Below are 20,705 nucleotides of genomic sequence, written 5' to 3'. Positions count from 1 at the left end.
TCGAGGACGTAGCAACCGGGACAAGAACTGCGAGGATAATCCTCCTCGCGGCAACCATGAGAAAAGATCCAAGATCGATCTGGCGAATTAAGATCTGAACACCCATACCTAGATAATTTTAATCTTTCAGCACCACCATTGACGTCGGGAAGGAGATCTCGTCGTCGAACGAAAGGCTGAAGATCACTTATTGCAGATGAGGCCATCTCCATTGCGGGGAAACCAACAAGAAAACGGCGACCAAAAACCTAACATAGACTACTGAAAAGACTACTTTTATTGAAAACTCCACTCATAGATCGGGTTCCCCACTCCTCCCGGCGCCGGCGAAGCCGGCCGGAGGAGGGGAAACCGATCTATGGAGGAGGCTGAGTCGGGGCGGCTAGGGCTTTTTCAAGAGGCGGCGGCTACAGGGACCGCGTATGCTCGGAATAAATTGTTGGAGACGAAGTTGGTTAATTTGAACGTGCATGGCATCTATTTTGGGTACTAAGAGCATCTCTAGTATGGTAGTACCACCTCTCAAAGCGGTCCCCCAAACAGCGTCGATTGAACATTTAGGGAACGCCTCCGCTTCGTGCCGCGCTTAGGGTGCGTCTCTCCCCAGCTGCATTTGTGGGACGCATCCCAAACTATTTTTTAAATTAAAATAATTTTTTGTTTTTATTGCATTTTTATTTAAATAGAGATGAGGAACATTACACAAACTAATACATAGTTTGGAACATGATTGAAATATTGCAAATTAGAAAACCAAAGTACTGTAGGTACGTCGGTTTCGCCTTCTTCACTGCGAAGAAATAACACTTTGGGACACTCTTAGTCACCTAAACTGGAAAATCTAACTAGAGAGTGCCATGTTGTTCTTGGAAAAACATATAGAAACCTACACTAGTGGCTTCAATTGGTCAGCGGCCATCTTCGCTGCAAAGAAAAAACACTCGCCATGTTCAATCATCGTCCTCTTCGTCGTCGGTTTGGTAGTGCCGGCGGCAGGACGTGTCGTCGAACACCTTCACGCTCATCTCATCGTCGCCTTCGTAGCATAAGGTGAGCACGCAGCCGGCTTGAAGGTCGTGGAAGCGTGCGAACTTCTCTCAGCCGGTATGGAGGTACATCTTATCGTGTCCGTCGAAGAGCACATCCACCGGCCGCCGGCAAAAGCCGCGGCGAGCCTCCCGCAACTACAGCGTGGATGGCTCGTTGCCAGCGACGAACTCGCCGAACTTGTCCAGCAGCCTCTAGATGACGAGTGGGTCACCATTGAGGACGATGATCAACTCGAACTTCCACTCCTCGGAAGACGACGGCGGCGTAGGCGACGACAACTATGTAGGCGTTGCTGCTCCAGCGCGACCTCGGCCGTGGCGGCCACGGTCCGCGACCTCGACTCATGAGATGGTGGCGGCTAGGTTGGGGATTGCGACACTAGGGTTTGTGTGAGAGGCGATGCACGAGCACCCCTTTTTATATGCCGAATGGAGGCGAGGGAGCGGTGACGCGCATTAACACTGCCACGGAGAGCTAGACGCGTCCAGACGTGTCGCTGCGCCTCTGTAAAAACTGCACCATCACTACGAGTCATTTACTTTCGTCGAGAGCTAGGCGACGGTTGCGGCGTTCATGTCTCAATGATGCATCAAGCTCACCACTCCCCGCCTCGCTTTTTCACTCTATCCAGCGCGCCGGCAGGGTCTCGAGACACCGGATACTGTATTTGGTCGCACCAGACGAAAAAGCCCAAAAAGCTCTTTGAGGCACGCAACTAGAGAGGTAAAATAGCCGACGCGTCCCAAAATACTTTGGAGGCCGCTTTGGTACGCGACTGGAGATGCTCTAAAATCGAACACATGCATTGTATGAGTGGATCGCATACACTTCAGTGTAGTACAAACTAATAGCAGTTGCGACAACATATACGGAGTAACACTGTTTTCCAGTGTATCCCAATCTAGAAGCATCGTTCATACAACCACGGTGGATACGTACTAATATAAACTTCATTCTTCACACAATTAATAAGCAACCAAAAGTCAGGAACTGCTGGTTAATCTACATGCAGCAGTGGAATTAGTTTCTCTTTCCAAGAAAAAGAGAAGAAAATACTAGTTGCCTTTTCAACATTTAACTACAGAGCCATAATTTAACTACACTTGCAGATTGAATGACACCTTGAATCATATTGCACCTTCAGATGTCTCTGCTTTCTGTGGCTGATACTAGTGTCTTCAATCTGTTCCCCATTCTGTGGGATGACATCCAGATGCAGTGATCCATTTCAAAAGAACTTGAGATTCACCAGAGAAATAACAAAACATGCTGATGTTCTGAACTAAGATCTGGCTAACCTAATAAGACTAGAAGCCAGCATACTTACTGCCAGTAAGAAACGTGGCATCATTCACCTGCTATGCTGTCCTTCATAGAATTACTGAACACACCAGTTGCTGCAAGCACTAAAGATATCAGGAGCACTGATAGGCTGATCAATTCGTTGATTGGCAAATGAAACCAGATCACCCCAACAAAGGTAGATATCATACAGATATTAAAACAATCCAAGAAAACGCTGTCGCTGCTGGCTGCTCTTATTGATTCCAGTTCCTGGTGGAGTCACTGATATCCTGTCTGCATTGGCTAGTGCCCACCTGTTGAAAGCCGGCGAGGACAACAACTCTTTCATGCCCTTTTTTGTCTCTTCTCTGGTGAATGCTTCATATTCCTCTTTCGAGAACTTTCTCCTCTCAGGGGTAGTGTGGTAGGTAGAATAGTAGCTGTCCCTAGCAAGACCTTGTGACAATGTTTTCTCCCCTGAGCCTGGAAAAGTAAAATAAGAAGTAAGAAGTCGCAAACACAAACAATAGTGAACTCAGACATCATACAGCAAAAAGATGGCAAACCTGAAAGAGGTGAATTCTGTCTTGGTGTTCGTTTCAGGTATTGATGAAGCTTGCTAAATCCATCTTGGTGAGTCCCGTTCGTGTTGGAATACCCTTCACCCAAATCTTCACAGCGGAAGGGACGTGTGATTCCCTTGGAAAGTCCACTGCCAAAAGATATTCATTCAGTCCTTTTGGGAAGATATGTCCATTTAAGTTAGTAGTGCCTTTTCAGGTGATGAAAATAGTTTTCTTGTGACAACTGACAACAATGTTAAACAAAAGAAAAAGGTCCATTTCTCAACCCAGATCTCTCCCATGTCATCAAGTTTTCATTTTGCATCCAATTTTTACAGTTTATTTCTTTGGTCTTCAACTTGTGAACACAGTTTTATCTAAATGGTATAGTTTTTTCTTCTAATGTTTCTATATCGTGTTCGAATAAAAAAAAAATGCACAAAAAGATGCTCCTAACAGGTCAATAAGGAATTTCATAGCATGGCAAACCTGCGGGTTGGCAATTGATATTACCACCAAAAAATACTAGGGCTGACCAGATTGAGTTGTGTAGATCAACCACTTCACCCAAAAGACTAATACCACGATGACAGGCGTGCAATATATTTCAACTGTGTACTCCTATAACAGAAAATGTATACCAACAGATACTAGCATTTAACACTATTGAGGAGCAGGAATATCCCAACGTATGCCTCACGCATACTTAACAATTAACATACATTTAATACCATGAATAAAAGGAAAGCTATAATTAGCATGCTGGCATTCAACTAGACAGTACAAGGGTCATGCATTGATAACACGGTACACGGTATCACAATTCATACCTTAATAAATGGCGTACAAATCCTGACATTCCATCAATCCTTGAAACTGTCTTGATGATTATGCAGAAGACTAATGCTGCAAATGCAAGGAGATAGTCCAGAGAACTCTACAGGAATGGAAGAAGCAAAACTACCAGTCAGTTAAGAGATAACTAGTAGAATAGTCAACAACCATCTGTTACAAAAGGTACCTGGAGAATCATGACAGCAGAAATAATCAAGATAGCCCACTCGACAAAATAAGCCACGCCACCATCAACAGATCCTTCTTCCGTTAGAACGAGTTTACGGACACCCCAGTAACCAAACCAGGCTCCAGCTAAGATGACACATACGAGAAGGAATATACCTAGCTGCAATAATATATTTTACAAGTTTTACGTCATTAGAGCAGTGATAAATGAGGCTTGAATAGAAAATCTGTTGAAACATTGATGATCCTATATGGTACTTCCTCTGTCCCAAAATGTAAGACAAAATGTAAGACGTTTTGGTAGGATATGCAAGTCTTATGTTTTGGGACAGAAGCTACAACCTAATGCAGAGAAAGGAATAATAATAATGTAAACATGATAAGACACTTTCTAGGGCCATTTAGTAGAACCAGGCAATAGACAGCAGGAACGAAAAAAGACAAGCATCTGTAGCATATTCGGACTAGATACTCAGCATTCCATTTTATATGCCACAGTAATATATCAAGACAAAACAAAGAAAATGTAAGCCCCAAGAATGAAAAGCCATGGGACAATTTAAAATGTTGTGCCTCGGCAGATGTAAATGTAGGTGGGAATTAAACAAGCACAATGAACCATAATTGATTCCTAAATGGAGAACTTACATACAGGATTATGCATGTCTTCGGCAATTCCAATTTCCACCAGCATTGAACGCAGCAGTCCCGACAAATAGTGCAGAAAATATGTTGTGACGCCAACCTGTTTTTTGAGAATTCATCATGAATTTATGGTCCAAGAGTGTGACATGAAAATCAGAGAAGAAAGCATCCTCAATAGTCAAATGAATACTCACAACTGAAGAATATGCAAAAATAGCAAGTGAACTCTTTCTACCAGTGGGTAAAAGTTTCATCCCCTGAAAATAGATATACAGAAAATAGTCAGATAGTAAGAAATAGAACGAATAACAGCTCAGGGAGCGACTACTGACTAGCAAACCAAGTACCAGAGATAATATACGTGCAACAAAGGGAGATAATATCCACCATACTAAAGGATGGAGAACACATGTTGCAGCATTCTGATGATTATAATCGATAGTTCCACATATACAACTAAAATTATCACAGCGAGCAACATGAAGTAGAGAAGTTAACTTCACTGAACCATTACAAAAACTGACTCCTCTATCAGTGCCAATTACTACATTAATTAACTTGTCCTCCATAGAGAACGGAGTATAGAAGAATAGCTCACCTGAAAGAGTATAATGAGTACCACGAGAAAAATGCCGATGGTCATGGCTCCACCATAGTAGAACACTACAGACTGACTAAGCGTGTGGGCCACCGTCATGAGCACCATCCCTAGCACCAGGAACACCACCCTATGGAGCAAGAACTCTGCAAAGACATACAGAAGCCCGAATTCTCAATCCAATAACTAGGCCAACAGATGTCATTTAAGTGTAAAACAAATAAAATCGCAGCAGAGCAGGAACCAAAAGAAAGGCACACCTTCCTCCGTGGACACCACAACGGACCTCGAAGGGTCCCCAGGCATGCGGAAATCGATGATCCGGTGGTCGTACGGCGAGATGGACTGCGCCCATAGCCCGCTCTTGGGCACCTTGTGCCACTGCGACGCAGCGCACTTGCACGGAGCGACTGTGGCATTCCTACAAACAGCACGCGCACATCCCCAGAAAAAATCAGGCCGAGAAGCAGAAGCACAAAAGAGAAGTAGGGTTTTTCTTTCGTATTTTTGGCTTACCGGTGGAAGCAGAGCTCGAGGGCGTTGGGGCGGGAGGCGTTGGCGCGGACCCGCAGCGCGTGGAAGAAGCGGGACGGGTCACGGAGGCGGGAGGCGTGGCCACGGAGGTGGACGCGCGTGCAGAAGGGGCCAGCCGTGCCGCTCCCTTCGCCATCGACGGGCGCCGCCGGCGGGAGGTGGATGGAGGCCGGCGGGTGCGAAGCGACTGCAAGATGAGGGGGGTTAGGGTTAGGGTTTAGGGAGATTTGCTTGGGAGGGGGGTGCGAAGCATAGTTACCTGTGAGCTCGACGGGGGCGGTGGAGATGGAAAGGGTGCTGGTGGCGCTGGCGAGGAAGACGGCGACGAAGAGGAGGATACGATGCGGCGGCGGCGGCGGCATGGCGGCGGTGGTGAATTTGGGGATTTCGTCGGCGGGAGAAATTAAGGGAGGGAAAGAGCGTAGCTTTGAAACAACGCTGTCTGTCTGTGAGAGTCGGCTAGACTAGTTTGTATTTACGGAGTGTTTTTTTTTTAGATTAAAAGTCTAGCTTGGTCGCTAAGCTATTGATCAAGGGGCTGTGGCTTTGCGGCCGTCTCGCCATCTCGGGCATCCGCAAAGAAGGAGAAACCAACTTCTTTGTTTTTTTTAAAGCAAAATTTGCTGAGGCACACGGTCAGCTCACACTACAAAACTGACCCCAAATTCTCAAAGGCGTACTAACTCCGTTTAAAAGTATGTGTCTTAGTTTTGATTAGATATACTGTATTAGATGTATTTTTGTTATGGAAAACGCTTCGTTCCCGTCGGAGGTTTCGTAGCGTCGCAGCCTCCGGGTGCGCAGCCGTCGGATGGAGCGGATCGGCATCGCTGGCTCCGCGTACCGCACAGGTCCACCAACAGACGGACCCACCTTATCCTATCAAGAGGGCTTCTGTCCACTCGTTTTCCTCCAAGCCATAAACGGTGTTGTACTTCCCTACCTCATCTCTTCTATCGTCTTCTTCCTCTGGCCGAGCTTCGACCTCCCGCTCGCGCCTCGCGTTACCTCTCGCCACCGACCTCGTCGGGATCCCCCGCTCCAACTCCACCTCGTCGGCCGTCACCCGACCTCTGGCGCGCCAACGGACCTCCACCGCGCCACCCCTTCCTCCATGATTTTTCTGCTGCTGCAAGCACGCCGCCGCTAGACGTTGCTGCAAACTCCGGTCGATGCTGCTGCAAACACATGCCACCGCTGCTACAAACGCTGGTCGCCAGTGCTACATACTTTTCCGCCGCTTGGCTTCTTTGCTGCAAACGTGAAGTGCGCGAGCTGCGAACGGGCGGTCGCTTAAGCTACAAATGCCGGCCACCGCTGAAGGTTGCCGGTGCTGCATGGTCAGCTGCCGCTGCTTGCTGCAAACGTTAGCTGAAACGCCAGCCGCCGTTGCTTCATTAGTCGGCCGTCCATGCTACAAGTGTGCATCGTGGTGCTGCAACCAACGACGGCGGAAGCTCCGTCGGCAACGGTGATGGCGGTGCTGCGACCGGCGAAGACGGAGGCTGCGACCGGCGGTGGCGGAGGCTGCGACAGCGGTGGCGGAGGCTGCAACGGCGACGGCGAAAGCTGGGACGGCGGCGGCGAAGGCTTCCCTAGTTCCCTGGGACCGGCGACTGTTGACGACGTTTCCGCGGCGGGTGGTGGTGCTGCCGGCGGTAGACAGCGATGCTGCCAGCGGCGAACGGTGATGCATCACCGGCGGCGAGAGGAGATGCTACCGGCGGTGGACGTCCATGCTACCGCCGTCGGGCAGAGATGCTGCTAGCCGGAGTCTCCATGCTACAGGCGCCGGCGTATGCTATTTTATGCCGCGATGGAGGAGAAGAGGGGCCATGGTGCTTCGGATGTGAGCAGAGAAAGACGCAAGACGCAGTCTCTTGTCCTTGTTTCCTTTCCTACGGACACGTGGCGGCCGCTCGACCCGGAGGTTCAGAAGGCCCTAGCCTCCGGAGGATTGTCAGCACTTCCCTTTTGTTATAGATACCTATACCTTCATATCTACAAAAAGTTGAGACACTTATTTTCAAACGGAGAAAGTACAATGCTTGAGCACATTTAAAAAAAAAAGATATTGTACTCTTTTTACTCTATTTTGGCATTTCCAAGCCTTATATCTCACTATTCATGGCACAACAAAAAAATTCACGAGAACCCGCAGATGGAAAGAAAGAGAAATTAACTTCTTCGTTTTTTTTCAGCCTACTAGGTCATCTGAAAAACCGAGACAGAGTGAAAGGATGTATGCCATGGTCCATGGATACACGGAAGCTCCATTCGAGTGGATTTGGGCCATCTGACAAGGTGCAGTCTGAACTACAACTTAAGCAAAGTACTGTAGAATTGACCATCAAATCAATCACCAATGATCAGATTTAATCAGCTAGTTTTTCGTTCCTTTTCACCCAATGATGTACATTGCGTTTAAGAATATAAGAGCATCTCCAGTCGCGTCCCCCAAACCGTTCCCCAAACGGTGCCGGATTGAGCGTTTGGAGGACGTGTTTCGTTCGTACCGCGTTTGGGGGACGTCGCTCCCCAGCTGCGTCCCCCAAACGCCACCCCAAATATTAAAATATTTTTTTTGTTTTTTGCATTTTTTTAATAAAGAGAAGAAATATTCCACAAACTATTACATAATTTGGAACGTGGTTTACATGAAGATATAGTTTGGAATATGGTTTTCCACAAACTAATACATAGTTTGAACCATGGTTGACACGAATATAAAACAATGCAAAAAAAATTAAACTTAACTAGGCCGAGCATCCAAGGTTTCGTGTGTTCGTTGCTAAGAAAGAACACTCGAGGGCACACCCAGTCACCCAAACTGGAAAATCCAGCTAGTGAGGGTGCTCCTGTTGGTTCTTCCGATGAAGAACATCCATAAACCTTCGTGCATTTTTTTCGCTGCGAAGAAACAATACTCTTCAGTCGTCGTCGTCCTCCTCGGCGCTGTCGTCGTGGTAGTTCCGGCGTCAACGCGTCTCGTCGAACACCTTGACGCTCATGTCCCTGTCGCCAAAGTAGGAGAAGACGAGCACGAAGCCGGCTTCCAGGCGGTGGTAGCGCGCGAACTTCTCCAGCCGATGTGGAGGTACATCTTGCCGCGCGCGCCGTAGATCACGTCGACGATCCACCGGCAGCACCGGCAGCAGCGGCAGCCATCCTCCCGCAGATGCAGCGAGCCCGGGCGCTCGTAGTCGGCGACGAAGTCGGTGAAGGTGTCCGGCAGCCTCTGGATGCCGTGTGGGTCGCCTTTGAGGATGATGATGAATTCGAACAGCACGGGCCCCTCCTCATCATGCATGTTCGACGATGAGGAGGACGACGACGTCGCAGGCGACGACGAGCGTGCAGCTCTGCCACGGCCGCGAGCTCGGCCTTCGCCTCTACCAGTCATGGCGTAGACTCTTTAGATGGTGGCGACTAGGGTTGGGGAGAGAGACGCTAGGGTTTGTGTGTGAGAGGAACGATGAGACGCGACCCTTTTTTATAGGCCGGAGGGAGGCGGGGAGCAGTGGCGCTCATTAACGCCGGCACGCAGACTGCGCCTCTACGGGAACTGCACCGTCGCTGCTCGCCAATAACTTCCGTCGCGAGGTAGGCGACGGTTAGGTTAAAATTCAATGTGCCGCTGACGGGTCAGTCCCGCCACTCCCCGCCTCGCTTTTCAGTGCATCCGGCGTCCCCGGTGCGTCCCCTCTGGGGCTGGGACGGGTTCGGGGCGCCGGACACCATATCAGGCGCGCCGAAAAAAAACGACTTTAAGGGACGCGACTGGGAACGTTTTTTTGTCTGACACGACCTAAATCGCTTTGAGGGACGGGACTGGAGATGCTCTAAGTCTGGACAAATAGGACGAAAATGATCCATGTCCAGTTCAAGCTCTCGCTAAACAACGCTGCAAAAGAGTTCGAATTCAGGAACAAGGACCTCACCATCGATCATTCATCTCTGGGTAAGTGAGACCGCCCGATTTGGACAGGAATAGAAGATAAGCATAGCAGTGACAAGAAAAACAAATAAAACCCTGGCTACAGGTACTATTTATGCCCACAGAGCACAATAACACAGGAATGACATGCAGTCCAGGTTAAGGTTCAGGCTGACGATCTACACCAGCTGGTTGCCTACAGTGTCTAAGGGTATGGCCAATGCATAGCCTCAGGGGTATTGTCTCGTAGCTTTATCTTGGTTCGGGTGATTCAAAGTAGGTTCGGATAAGGAGGCAGCCTCTTCATCAGGAGGCAGCCTCTTCAGCTATAGTGAAAACTAAGTGAAAATGTGAGAGAGAAAGAGAAAAATCAAATCAGCTTTTGAGACAAAGACATATTAGTGGGACCATAACATGACATGCATATGTCAAAAGTTGTATCCAATCCTAGTTGGACAACTGCCTCCATTGCTCAATAAGTTGATAACCGTAATGGTAACTGGACACAAATTGTAACAGCTGTTCTCTCTCAAATTTTTGTCACTGTCGACACGACTAAAAAAAAATGGTCATCATGCAGCCCAGATTGCAAATGAAGAGGAGAGCATTCATCCAGGAAGCACCATCAACAGAATTAACATTCAGGGAAACAGGATCAAAAAGAGGACATTGTTTTCATATAGCTCAAGAGACTGCAACCTCCAAGCATCCATCCAGGGAACATTGATCTTCATACTGACTTTTCAGCTGCACCTGTAAAAAGAACAGCAATTGTGAGACACACGAACGGCCATTGCCAGAACCATATCTTTGCAGAGCTGTAAAGGATATGGCACACCACATCTTTGCAGAGTAATAGCCAGAAACACAACCAAAAGTATGCATCGCTTGATGCACAGGCTGGGGATATACCCCATTTCGAAGAAAATAAATAGCCAGAAACACAACCAGCAGCATAACCAACCAAAAGTAATATGTATTACTGATCCAGATACACGACAGGATGTCTACAACACCTAGAATCATCTCAAACAAGGGGAAACAAACGCAAATCATCTCATCTTCCAACTCTGAGCTATCTCCTGTCTGATCTCAAAATAAATGGAAGGATCCTGCTTGCTTTTTAAATACTAGCAAACAACTTATTGTTACGCAAGAGGGGAGCAGGTTTTCAGAGCATACAACTTTTTGTTACACAAGAGGGAAGCAGGTTTTCAGAGCATACAGCTTATTGTTACACAAGAAGGAAGCAGGTTTTCAGAGCTTAGAACTTTTTGTCACACAAGAGGGAAGCAGGTAAACAAGGACGGAAGAATCTCTAATTGTTGCTTCCGTCCTTGGTCCAAATCCATTCAAAACAGAATTTACTGACTCCGAAATTCCTATTGATGCAAGTGTAATGGAAAATGGAAAACCAGAACGTGATGTATAGACGACATCTCCAGTATTTGAAATATAACATCAGGAGTGGTTCTTTCAGACCAAGAACAAACTATCTGGGGGGAAAGTTTTTGTAAATTACAAGTTGTCGAGAGGAGCAATATAATAGATGGGTGCAGTCAATGCAAATTTTCATAGCCATAACGGCAAAGTGATGGCAGAAGCAAAAGAAACCTGTTTATTCATACCTGAGGTTGCGTAAACAATGATTATCCTACAATCTTGCCATAGACGACTTGACGGCACGCAAGATCCTGGAGTAGTGATAGAACAAGATGGATTTATCGCCCTTCAAGCCATCGCGGTGGTGTCGGTTGCTCCCGGCAAGATTGTTACAAGGGCTGCCCCCAATCACCAAGTCGAAGCCACCAAATGTACTAACAAATGATGCAATTCTATCATTACTGAGAGATTTCACGTCAGCAATCTCAATCAATGTGCCTGTCTGAGTCTGATCCCACCAACCCCTCAAAACCCTCCTACTATCTTCGCTTATCTCAACAGAAACGACAGTTCTCATGTGGATCCCAAGCCTGTGCAGAGCTACCTCTGCTCCTCCAATACCGCTGAACAAGGACAACACATTAACACCATTGGGAAACATGTTTCTGAGCACTGACAAGTGGTAAGCGACTATATCAACTTGGAATGCGTTGCCGAGAGCTTTGTATCTCTCTGCCCTGCCAAGTACCCTAGTATGGTCTCTCGGGTAACCAAGTAGATCTTCATACTCCTGAGGCTCCAACGGAGCAGCCTTGTTCTTTCCAACCCAGACAAGATTCCATTTTCTGCACTCTTTCATGACATATTTCTGAATACTTCTAGCCGGTGGATTGTCTGAGCTTGCAAGAGCACATTGAATCCGGTCTGACAGCTTTGCACTTCCCACACAAGTCTGCAGGCAGTTGAGCTGCCTCCTTGGATCCCAGGAAGGCCACCACTTCTTATAATGAGGGAAGGCCTCAAATATGGTCTTTGGAGGGAGGGGCCGGAGAGGTGATCTGTTATCAATTGGCAAATTATGGATATATGCTCTTTTCCTGGCAGCTGCACACAAGTGCTTAGAGTCCACAAATTCTGGTTGAATGTCATGCAGAAATCTTGAAATTTCTGGCCATGCACCTTTTGGAGCTAGGGCCACATTTTCATAGTAGAAAAAAGGTGGTCCCCTAGCTTGTTCAGGAATCATTCTGATCACTGATCGCATATAACCAGGCAGGTTAAATCCAACCATAGGCTTTGGAATAGGCATTTCTTCATCATGGCTACCATCCAAGGGGGCTCGATTGCCTTGTGCTCCACCTCTATACCGCTTCATCTTATTCTTGGTCTGTTCCATCAATTTTTTTTTCCTTCTCTCTCCAGTGGAATAGAAGCATCCATTCATAACCTGCCCAACATACAAAGCTTACAGTGTCCTTACATCAAATTAAAAGAGCGAAGCAGTTTTCTTATTCAAATGTAATCGGATCAAAAAAACTACCTCATGACCTCCTGCGTACTGTGATGCCGAGATAGAATCAATTAATAAAGAGAGAGCAGCATCCACACCTAGAAAAATGTACGCAAAAATATACAACATAAAGGTCCCTTTCGAAGAAAGTGTGATCACATCTATTTCGAAAAAAGTGGTACACCATGTTGGGCTGTGTATGTGTTGTGTGTGTGTAAGTGGTCCATAGGCCCACATGTTTGTGTATATACATGTACGTGTACCTAACAGTGAATAATGAATTAAATCCAGAAATTTCCACACAAGTCATACCACATCTTGTAATAGCCACATTGGCTTCATCTTCAGGAAATCCCATGCCCAGTAATGTTTTCAACTTCATGTCCTTCTCTGACATCTCTTGTAGAAAATCCTGCACAAAGCACAACAAAACCCGAGATTAGAAAACACTTGCTACATCTTACAGATTTTTTAATGCCAACTAACTGACTGCTGATGAAAAATACAACTGCATAGTGATCAGCGACATCTACATGAACAGAGAAAAGAAAGGGGACAGCAGCTAATCAATGATCAAGAGATGAATAGCACTGACTACCCAAGAAAAAGAGAGAGAAAAACTATTCAAGAATCAAATTAATGAGATCATTTAGGAAGTCAGTTTTTTGCTCTGGTGATATTTGAGAAGAACATTAATACAAGAACTGTTATATGCATGAATACAAATTCTTGTCATCTTACACTCGAAACAACATAAAGGTAATATAGGTACTTTTGGTCATGCTGGAGTAAACTGAAATTACATGTCCAAATTTGCTGTTTCATAATTAAAACGACACTGTGCTGGATGCGTAGCAGCGATGAAACACGGCTATACCGTCTCTTCATCCCGATTTCAGAACTGATGGATGATGAGGAAACTGGGTGCATCTGCATGATAAGACTGATGACAACATTCCCATGCCACCCTATTTCAGGTTCATTTCCTTGCTAGCATTCAAGATATTTTTTGCTGAGCATGTGTAATAGAGATCAAACGCTCCATACTATTTCCATACTTGTTGAATTCAGTCATTACATATATCTAGACATGAATAGGAATATAGGATTGAACCATACAATATTTTCTTCACTCATTCTATTTGCATAACTTGTGGGTCTGATCTATGAATACACTTGTAAGAAAATGGGACATCACATATGTTTCACTCTGAGATTTCTGAATTAGTGACTCCATGTATGCATTTCTATAAGAACATGTATGGATCGAATCCTTCATTTTTCTTGGCTCTAACAGGTAGATATTTATTTTTCTTGAGGCTAGTCCTGGAGGGAAGTTTGATGCAACTAGTGTGGTATGTGCTGTCCTTTTTCAGTAATATCATCATTTTCTGTAACTGAAAGTCAAAAAAAATCTTGAACCTTTTTTATAGATAATGTCATTTAAGCCTTGAATCCCACGTTTTTATAAGTCAAGATAAGAATCTTGAACTATGTCATTTAAGACTGAAAGACCTTTCTTCGTCCTAGCTTGCATCCTATTTCGTGACCCCCCTTTGATTTTGCGGAAATGTGATCAGACGGGTCGCAGCACAACCTTTACTTCAGTGCATGATATAATTATTTAGGTCCAGCTACATTCTTGCTTGTTTCTTTAGTATTCAGCGCTTTAAGTTCAGCCTCTGTTCTTCTAAACTCTTCTGAGTTCAGTCAGATTGTACATTATATCTTGGAGTACACAAAAAATCAAAGAGCATATCTCTACACATTAAAGCGCCTGCAGTATGTGTAGCCACTTCTATTGGCTAAAGCACCTGTAATATGATTTTCTCGTAGCGTCATAACACCGCAAGTCCTGAATCTTGTAAATATTCAAATGCATAGTAACTGAAGAGAAAACAAGCGTGTCTAATAGATCTGAATTCTCTGATTTATGAAAAATACAGACAAGTAGGACAATAATACACTCATTTTCTACTACTTTCCAGTTCGCATGATTACTCCCAGAGTATTGGTATACTCACTTCGTAAAACATTACACTCGTACATGATAAACTTAAACATGATGAGAACTCTGAGTAAAACAAATCAAGTACTGAAACTTCGCAATGCAATTCTACACTGACGAAAGGCTGGGAGCAAAATAAACAAAGCTCAAACAGTACTAAATTGGGTGCTCAAGTATGCATGGCACTCGTTAAGAAGGAACCATAGGAGAAGTTATCAAGGAATGCAGTGCAAAGATTTCACATATGTGCATACATATATGGTAACAAAATTCTCAGCTAACGAACTAAAGATAATGTATCATCTACCTCATCACCAGAACTATCAGAGTTGTGCTCTCTAGCACCAGCATCATCATCGACATCCCAGTTTTCAAAGTCAAAATCATCATCATCTTCAACACTCAGCGGGGTGCAGCCAGAGGCAGAGCAATTACCCACTGCAGCGTCTTCACCTACTACCTGCATTTCACATGACCAATTGGAATACACAATAATTTCCACCACAAAACAAGGGCATCATATAATAAACTCAGTAGTAGAGCACGGAGAATACCTTATATGTGAGAAGCAGCTCGAGCAATGCATTTTCATTACTATGCCCTGAAAGCAAAATCCTCGATTGGAGCAAAATGTGCAAACACAAACAAGACAAATGAAATGAAACTAATTACCTTTAGTATTACCAATCTGCTTAATACCCTTCATGACCATCTCTTTTGGGAAACCCATTCCCACATATACCTCGACTAAAGAAATAGATGTTGCTTGCCCGTTGACCCACCCATTAGAATCCTTTAGACAATTGCACGAACAAATATCACACTATGATCATTATAATGATAAGCCGCTCCTGTGATGAAATACACATTTTTTTATATCTGTTACTACCTGACGTACCAGCATCGACGGGCCAGGAGCATCCAATTTCCTCAATTTCGGAGCCCATGAGGACTCAGCCTCGCTATCACTTCCCCACTCAAACTTATCACTGTCATCGCTATCGCTAACCCAGTCCTGTGACATGAGTTAGCACACGTCGGTCAATATTGAAAGCAAACCACCAGAAAAGCAATTATAAAGAAGAAAATAACACAAGGTAAGAATTTTATTGCGTTATAAGACCACAACAACCACAAGATATCTCAATTAAAATCTCTAGCACGAAATTAGCACAGCAAGATTCAATTACATAGTTATTAGAATACATCAAAAAGGAAGAAGAAAACAGCCACTTTTTTATATTGCAAACTCCCCTCCACCCATGCCACAACAATACATCAAGCTAATGCCCGATAAACAGTTATTGATACAATTAGAAACAGTTCAAATTCCTATTTACGTGGATTATGAGGATGCATAAGTAACAGATTATGCATAACATAGCTACAAAATGATTTGGGAGGAAAGCGATCAGGTTGGTAAATCTAAAAGTTGGTCAGATTTACCAGGTTTTCCCACTGTCACCTGGAATAAGATTAACCAAACATGCAGTACTGCAGTATGGCAGTGATGCTTGTAGCATGAGCTCAAGTGCCAGAGAAGCAAGAATTTCTTCACCAAATAGGTGGGTGGGTTACTGTAACATAAACTAAAACAAAAAAATCCTTACTCCGCAGTATCAATGTGTCAACATGAACAACATATGAATCAAAACAACATACCACAGTTGAAATCCCGAAACGGAAATTATCATGGCCTCATTCAACTACTCTAGGGTCCAGAATGCACTAAAGAATTAGAACATATATTAGATTGAATGGACCATCAATAAATATATACAAATGAGAGTGTCCTATGTATAAGGTGTTCAGCTAGTGCTGCAATTTCACCAATACAGGTCAGTATTTTGACAAACTACTGCGGCATCCGAGCTAACCATCCAAGGAAACACGAAGTCTGTGGATGCTATACGGCAAAATTAACACAGGCGGGTCCAATTCCAGGATATGGAACGCATCCACCAAGGGGAAAAAGATGGATCTTTTCAATCACAGAAACCACAAAAACCCTATAAGCAAAACCGAGTGGCGCACCGACTGATAAAGTGATAAATCAAGTCAGCCATTGATAGAGACGAGGACTTCCCTCTCATCGGAATGGAGAGATCGTATGAGCAGAGGGGGGGGGGGGGGGGGGGGGGCAGTTCGTACAGTTTCGAGTAAATGGGAACTTTTTCGCAGGAAAAAAGAGGAAAATTTAATTGTTGTGCAGAGGAATCGCAAAAGAAATAATCTGGGATGCAATCCTCGCACGCGAAATATTCCTACCACCATTCTACCTTGTATCAAAATCGCTTAAATCTGAGAAGCGCTAAAATGGACAGCAGAGAGGCAAAGATAGAGAGCCTACCACCATTGTTGGTCAGAAGGACACACCCCCTCAATCTATCTCCCTGCCGTGAGGAGGAGGAGGAGGAGGACGAGGGGGAGGGCAGCTCGAGGGGCAGCGGGAGAAGAGGCAGGGGAGAGCGCGAGGGCGACGGCGTGCTACTCACCCGCTCGTTGGTCTACACGGGACTGCGGCACTGCGCTGCAGAAGAGGGTGCTGCGCCTGGTGCGGGGCTGCTGAGTTTGGGTTTAAGATCAAGCCAGTGGAAATGATTGCCAGCCGTGCTGCTCTTTTTTCTTAAGCTGCGGGACGGGATACTCGAGGACCTGTTTGGTAGACTGGGCGTTCTTGGCTCGCATCGACCTAGCATTTTCAGGCTGTTTAGTTTTCTGTGCTCAGTCGCTCGTGCGGACGCTTCGCCTCGGCATGGCCGGAGAAGCTGAAATTCCAGCGCAGTAAAGGTAGGGGTAACCTCCTTCTTCGTTTACCCTCTCCATTAGTTCCCTCCCAAATTTTTCTTTTCCCCAATTTTCGCACCGGCGAGCGAACCAGATCTGGTAGCGCGCATCTCCCTTCGGTCTCCGGCGCCGGATCAGGGTCCTCTTTTCCAGCCGCGGCGGAGCCTGCGCACATCTGCTGCGGCTGTCCATCGTCCGCCATGACAGAGGTAAGGGAAAACTCCTCTGCTCCACTGTAGTGTTGGATTCATGTTGGTAGAACAAGTTGGGTTCGATAAGACCGTTTGTAATGCATAGATATTGTTTGAGTAGACCGACCAGCTCCAGCTTGTGCATCACGCTGCAGCACTCATTGTTTGCATACAAGCCTGGATCCTGATGTTGCACAAGAGAGCAGTTAGGCATGCTGCTTTTACTCGTGTGATTTATGGTCTTATGGTACAACGAGATCAGGAGAGGATTGCCAACCTAAACCACATCTACAACTACAATGACGTTGAGACTATCCAGATGCTACAGATGAGAAGAGCCCCTTTCTATGCACTTGTGAAAACGTTCAGGACTAGAGGACCGCTGACTGATAGCATCCACACCTCTGTCGAAAAACAATTTGCAATGTTTTTTCATGTCGTGGTTCATAACCAGAGGTTCAGAGTCATCCATAGCACATTCAGGCGGTCCACGGGGACTATCTCTCGGTACTTCCAGCAGGTGTTGTACGCAATTGGGGAGCTCAGAGGTGAAATGATCATGTCGGCATCAATGAACACACCACCCAAGATCAAGAACAGCTATAGGTGGTTCCCCTATTTCAGGGTGAGTACAAAATCATATTCCTTCTACCTATCAGATGTGTGGTACTGTCAGAAACACGACTGTGTGCTAATTTTTTTACATGATTGCACTGGGCTATTGATGGTACTAATGTCACTGCAAAGGTACCGAGATCAATGTATGCAACATTCCGCGGGAGGAAGCACTACACTAGCCAGAACGTGCTAGCAGTTGTGGATTTCGATTTGAGGTTCACCTACGTGCTTGCTAGGTGGGAGGGTTCAGCTCATGATGTGATCATCCTGGTCGACAACTTGTCAAGTCCTGATGGGTTGCAAATCCCTGAGGGTAAGTCCTACCTTGGAGATGCTGGATATGTATGCCGACCTGGTATTCTACCTCCCTTTAGGAAAACAAGGTACCACCTCAACAAGTTCTCTGTGAAGCACCGACCTCAGAATGCGAAAGAGTTGTTCAATCTGAGACACTCAAGCCTTAGAGTCACCATTGGGAGGGCCTTTGCTGCATTGAAGAACAGGTTCAAGCTCCTTGACCATAAACCGTTCCACACTTTTGACACTCAAGTAAATCTGGTCCTTTCTTGCCGCATTCTTCACAACTGGATCCTAGGTTAGGGCGGGGATGAGTTCTTCGAAGAGGTTGTCACTTTTGATGAAGTAGAGACCGACCATGGCGTGGACGCAGGCGACAATGATGCCTGGAAGTAGAAGAGGCAAGAGTGAGCATACGCAATGTGGGAAGCCAGAGGTAACACCACCATCTGAGAAGAAGTGAAGAAGTGAAGAAGAAGTGAAGAAGAAGATGAAGAAGAAGAAGAAGAAGTGAAGAAGAAGAAGAAGAAAACCCCCTATGATCCCCTATTTCTCGAACCCCTATTAGATCCCCGTATGTTGAACGATCCCGTTATGATAAACTGCCATTCGTAGTAGCTAGGGAGCATCGTGTTATGAACTACCATCCGTACTAGCTAGGGCTGATTTCGTGAACTGCTAGCTTCGTAAGTTTGCAACTGTCATGAACTGTGATTTATGTGTCATGGGAGGTGAGAGCATGGTAAGGCTACCCGTTGTAGAGAAGAGGTAACCTTAGACATGCCTGGATGGTACCAAACAGGCCTAATCTCATCTCCATCGAGATTTCAGGTTGGCTGCAGGCAAACAAACAGAAAGGCCTTTTCGGCCCAGCCGATGCAGCCCGACCTACCAAACAACAGGCCAATTCCGACCCGTGGCTCGTTCTGGACGCGCAGGTGTGCTTGCACCACTGCGCCAGTGAGCCAGGATTTGGGCACATGCTACCAAACACACCCCTACTGTTGAGCTGCAAAGTCTAGGGCCTCGTTTAGTTTCGTTGGTCCCATTTCTGCACCACTACGCTAGGGAGAAGAAACCCCTAAGGGCATCTCCAAAGGGGCGACATATTTCAGACGTCCAAATTACCCGCTCGCGTCCGTTTGCATCGCCTAGCGGACGCAAAACTGACTGTTTTTGTCCGCGCGTCCGTTTTTGCCTGAGGGTGGCTCCAACGGGGCGACGCATTTTTTTCTACTTGTTTTTTTTCCTCTCCTCAATTTATAAACATAGTTCCAAACATTACATATTGGGAACATGGTTTTACACAAACTAATACATAATTGGAAACATGGTTTACACAAACTAATACATAGTTTGAACCATGGTTGACACAAATTAAAACATTGGAAAATGACGAAACCTAACTAGTGTTGGTTCCGTATGTTCGCTGCCAAGAAAGAACACTCTCGGACACACTCAATCACCCAAACTGGAAAATCTAGCTGGTAATTATAGCCATGTTGGTCCTTTCGAGGAAGAACATCCAAAAACCGCCACTAGTGGCTTCCATTGGCTCGTGGACATATTCGCTGCAAAGAAAGAACACTCTAACAATTTTAACTGTCGGTGTTCGAGCCGGACTCGCTGGTGTGGTAGTGTCCGCGGCATGCTGTGTCATCGAACACCTTGACGATAATCTCGCCATCCCCCTCGTAGAGGAAGGTGAGCTGGCAGCCGGGTTCGAGCCCGAGGTCGCGAGCGAACTTGTCCCACCCCGTGTGCAGGTACATCTTGCTCTGCTCGTCGAACAAGACCTCGACAGGCACCGGCAGAAGTTGCAGCTAGCCTCCCGTAGCTGGAACTGGGTCGGCTCGATGCCATCGACGAACTCGGCGAACTTATCCGGGAGCCGCTGGATGCCGAGTGGGTCATCGTCGATGCGGAGGAGGAACTCGAAACAGGGCTCCTCCTGCGAACACGAGGACGGCGCAGGCGATGGCGACCGTGGGGCCGTAGCTGCTCCACCTCGGCGGCCCCGGCCACGGGGGCGCCCAGGCCCGCGGCCTCGATCTCCTGGTCGTCCATCTGGACACGCCATGGACTTCCTCGCGAGCCTGGCTGCGTTGCAGGAAGAGCTAGGCGGCGCTACTGTGGATCTTGGCGGCTAGGGTTTGTGTGGAGGAGTGGATGAAGAAGAAGAGTGTGCACCCTCTTTATATAGGTCGGTGGCAGCCGACGACCACGGTACGCGTGGCATCGCCATTACTATGTTGGCGGAGGTGGGCGGCGATCGCT

General features: G+C 46.2%; 3 protein-coding genes across 4 annotated transcripts; 1 reads left to right on the top strand and 2 right to left on the bottom strand.

The window, feature by feature from the left end:
- Positions 1-1,963: 1,963 nt before the first annotated feature.
- On the bottom strand, positions 1,964-6,167 carry LOC127326193 (uncharacterized). Its single transcript, XM_051353058.2, has 10 exons — positions 5,957-6,167; positions 5,680-5,884; positions 5,424-5,584; positions 5,164-5,309; positions 4,760-4,822; positions 4,573-4,665; positions 3,919-4,080; positions 3,728-3,834; positions 2,901-3,046; positions 1,964-2,817 (listed from the first exon to the last, which is right to left on the bottom strand). Exons 1-10 carry the CDS (start codon positions 6,057-6,059, stop codon positions 2,549-2,551), a joined length of 1,455 nt encoding a protein of 484 aa, XP_051209018.1. The 5' UTR covers positions 6,060-6,167; the 3' UTR covers positions 1,964-2,548.
- A 3,893-nt stretch (positions 6,168-10,060) lies between these two features.
- LOC127326194 (DNA (cytosine-5)-methyltransferase DRM2) lies at positions 10,061-17,126 on the bottom strand. Of its 2 annotated transcripts, none has more exons than XM_051353059.2 (9): positions 16,886-17,126; positions 15,425-15,550; positions 15,208-15,328; positions 15,090-15,136; positions 14,843-14,995; positions 12,840-12,939; positions 12,558-12,625; positions 11,263-12,464; positions 10,061-10,387 (listed from the first exon to the last, which is right to left on the bottom strand). In XM_051353059.2, exons 1-8 carry the CDS (start codon positions 16,889-16,891, stop codon positions 11,289-11,291), a joined length of 1,797 nt encoding a protein of 598 aa, XP_051209019.1. In that variant the 5' UTR covers positions 16,892-17,126; the 3' UTR covers positions 10,061-10,387; positions 11,263-11,288. The 2 variants fall into 2 exon arrangements, with proteins under 2 accessions (XP_051209019.1, XP_051209020.1); XM_051353060.2 differs by having other exon boundaries at positions 15,434-15,550.
- A 574-nt stretch (positions 17,127-17,700) lies between these two features.
- Positions 17,701-18,824, top strand: LOC139839301 (uncharacterized). The gene is made up of 3 exons (XM_071829344.1): positions 17,701-18,138; positions 18,261-18,680; positions 18,732-18,824. Exons 1-3 carry the CDS (start codon positions 17,701-17,703, stop codon positions 18,822-18,824), a joined length of 951 nt encoding a protein of 316 aa, XP_071685445.1.
- Positions 18,825-20,705: the final 1,881 nt, after the last annotated feature.

The sequence above is a fragment of the Lolium perenne genome, chromosome 4 (assembly GCF_019359855.2).
Source record: "Lolium perenne isolate Kyuss_39 chromosome 4, Kyuss_2.0, whole genome shotgun sequence".
Classification (NCBI taxonomy): Eukaryota; Viridiplantae; Streptophyta; class Magnoliopsida; order Poales; family Poaceae; genus Lolium; species Lolium perenne.
Note: the sequence above shows the minus strand (reverse complement) of the source record. Positions and strands in the feature narration are given on the sequence as shown.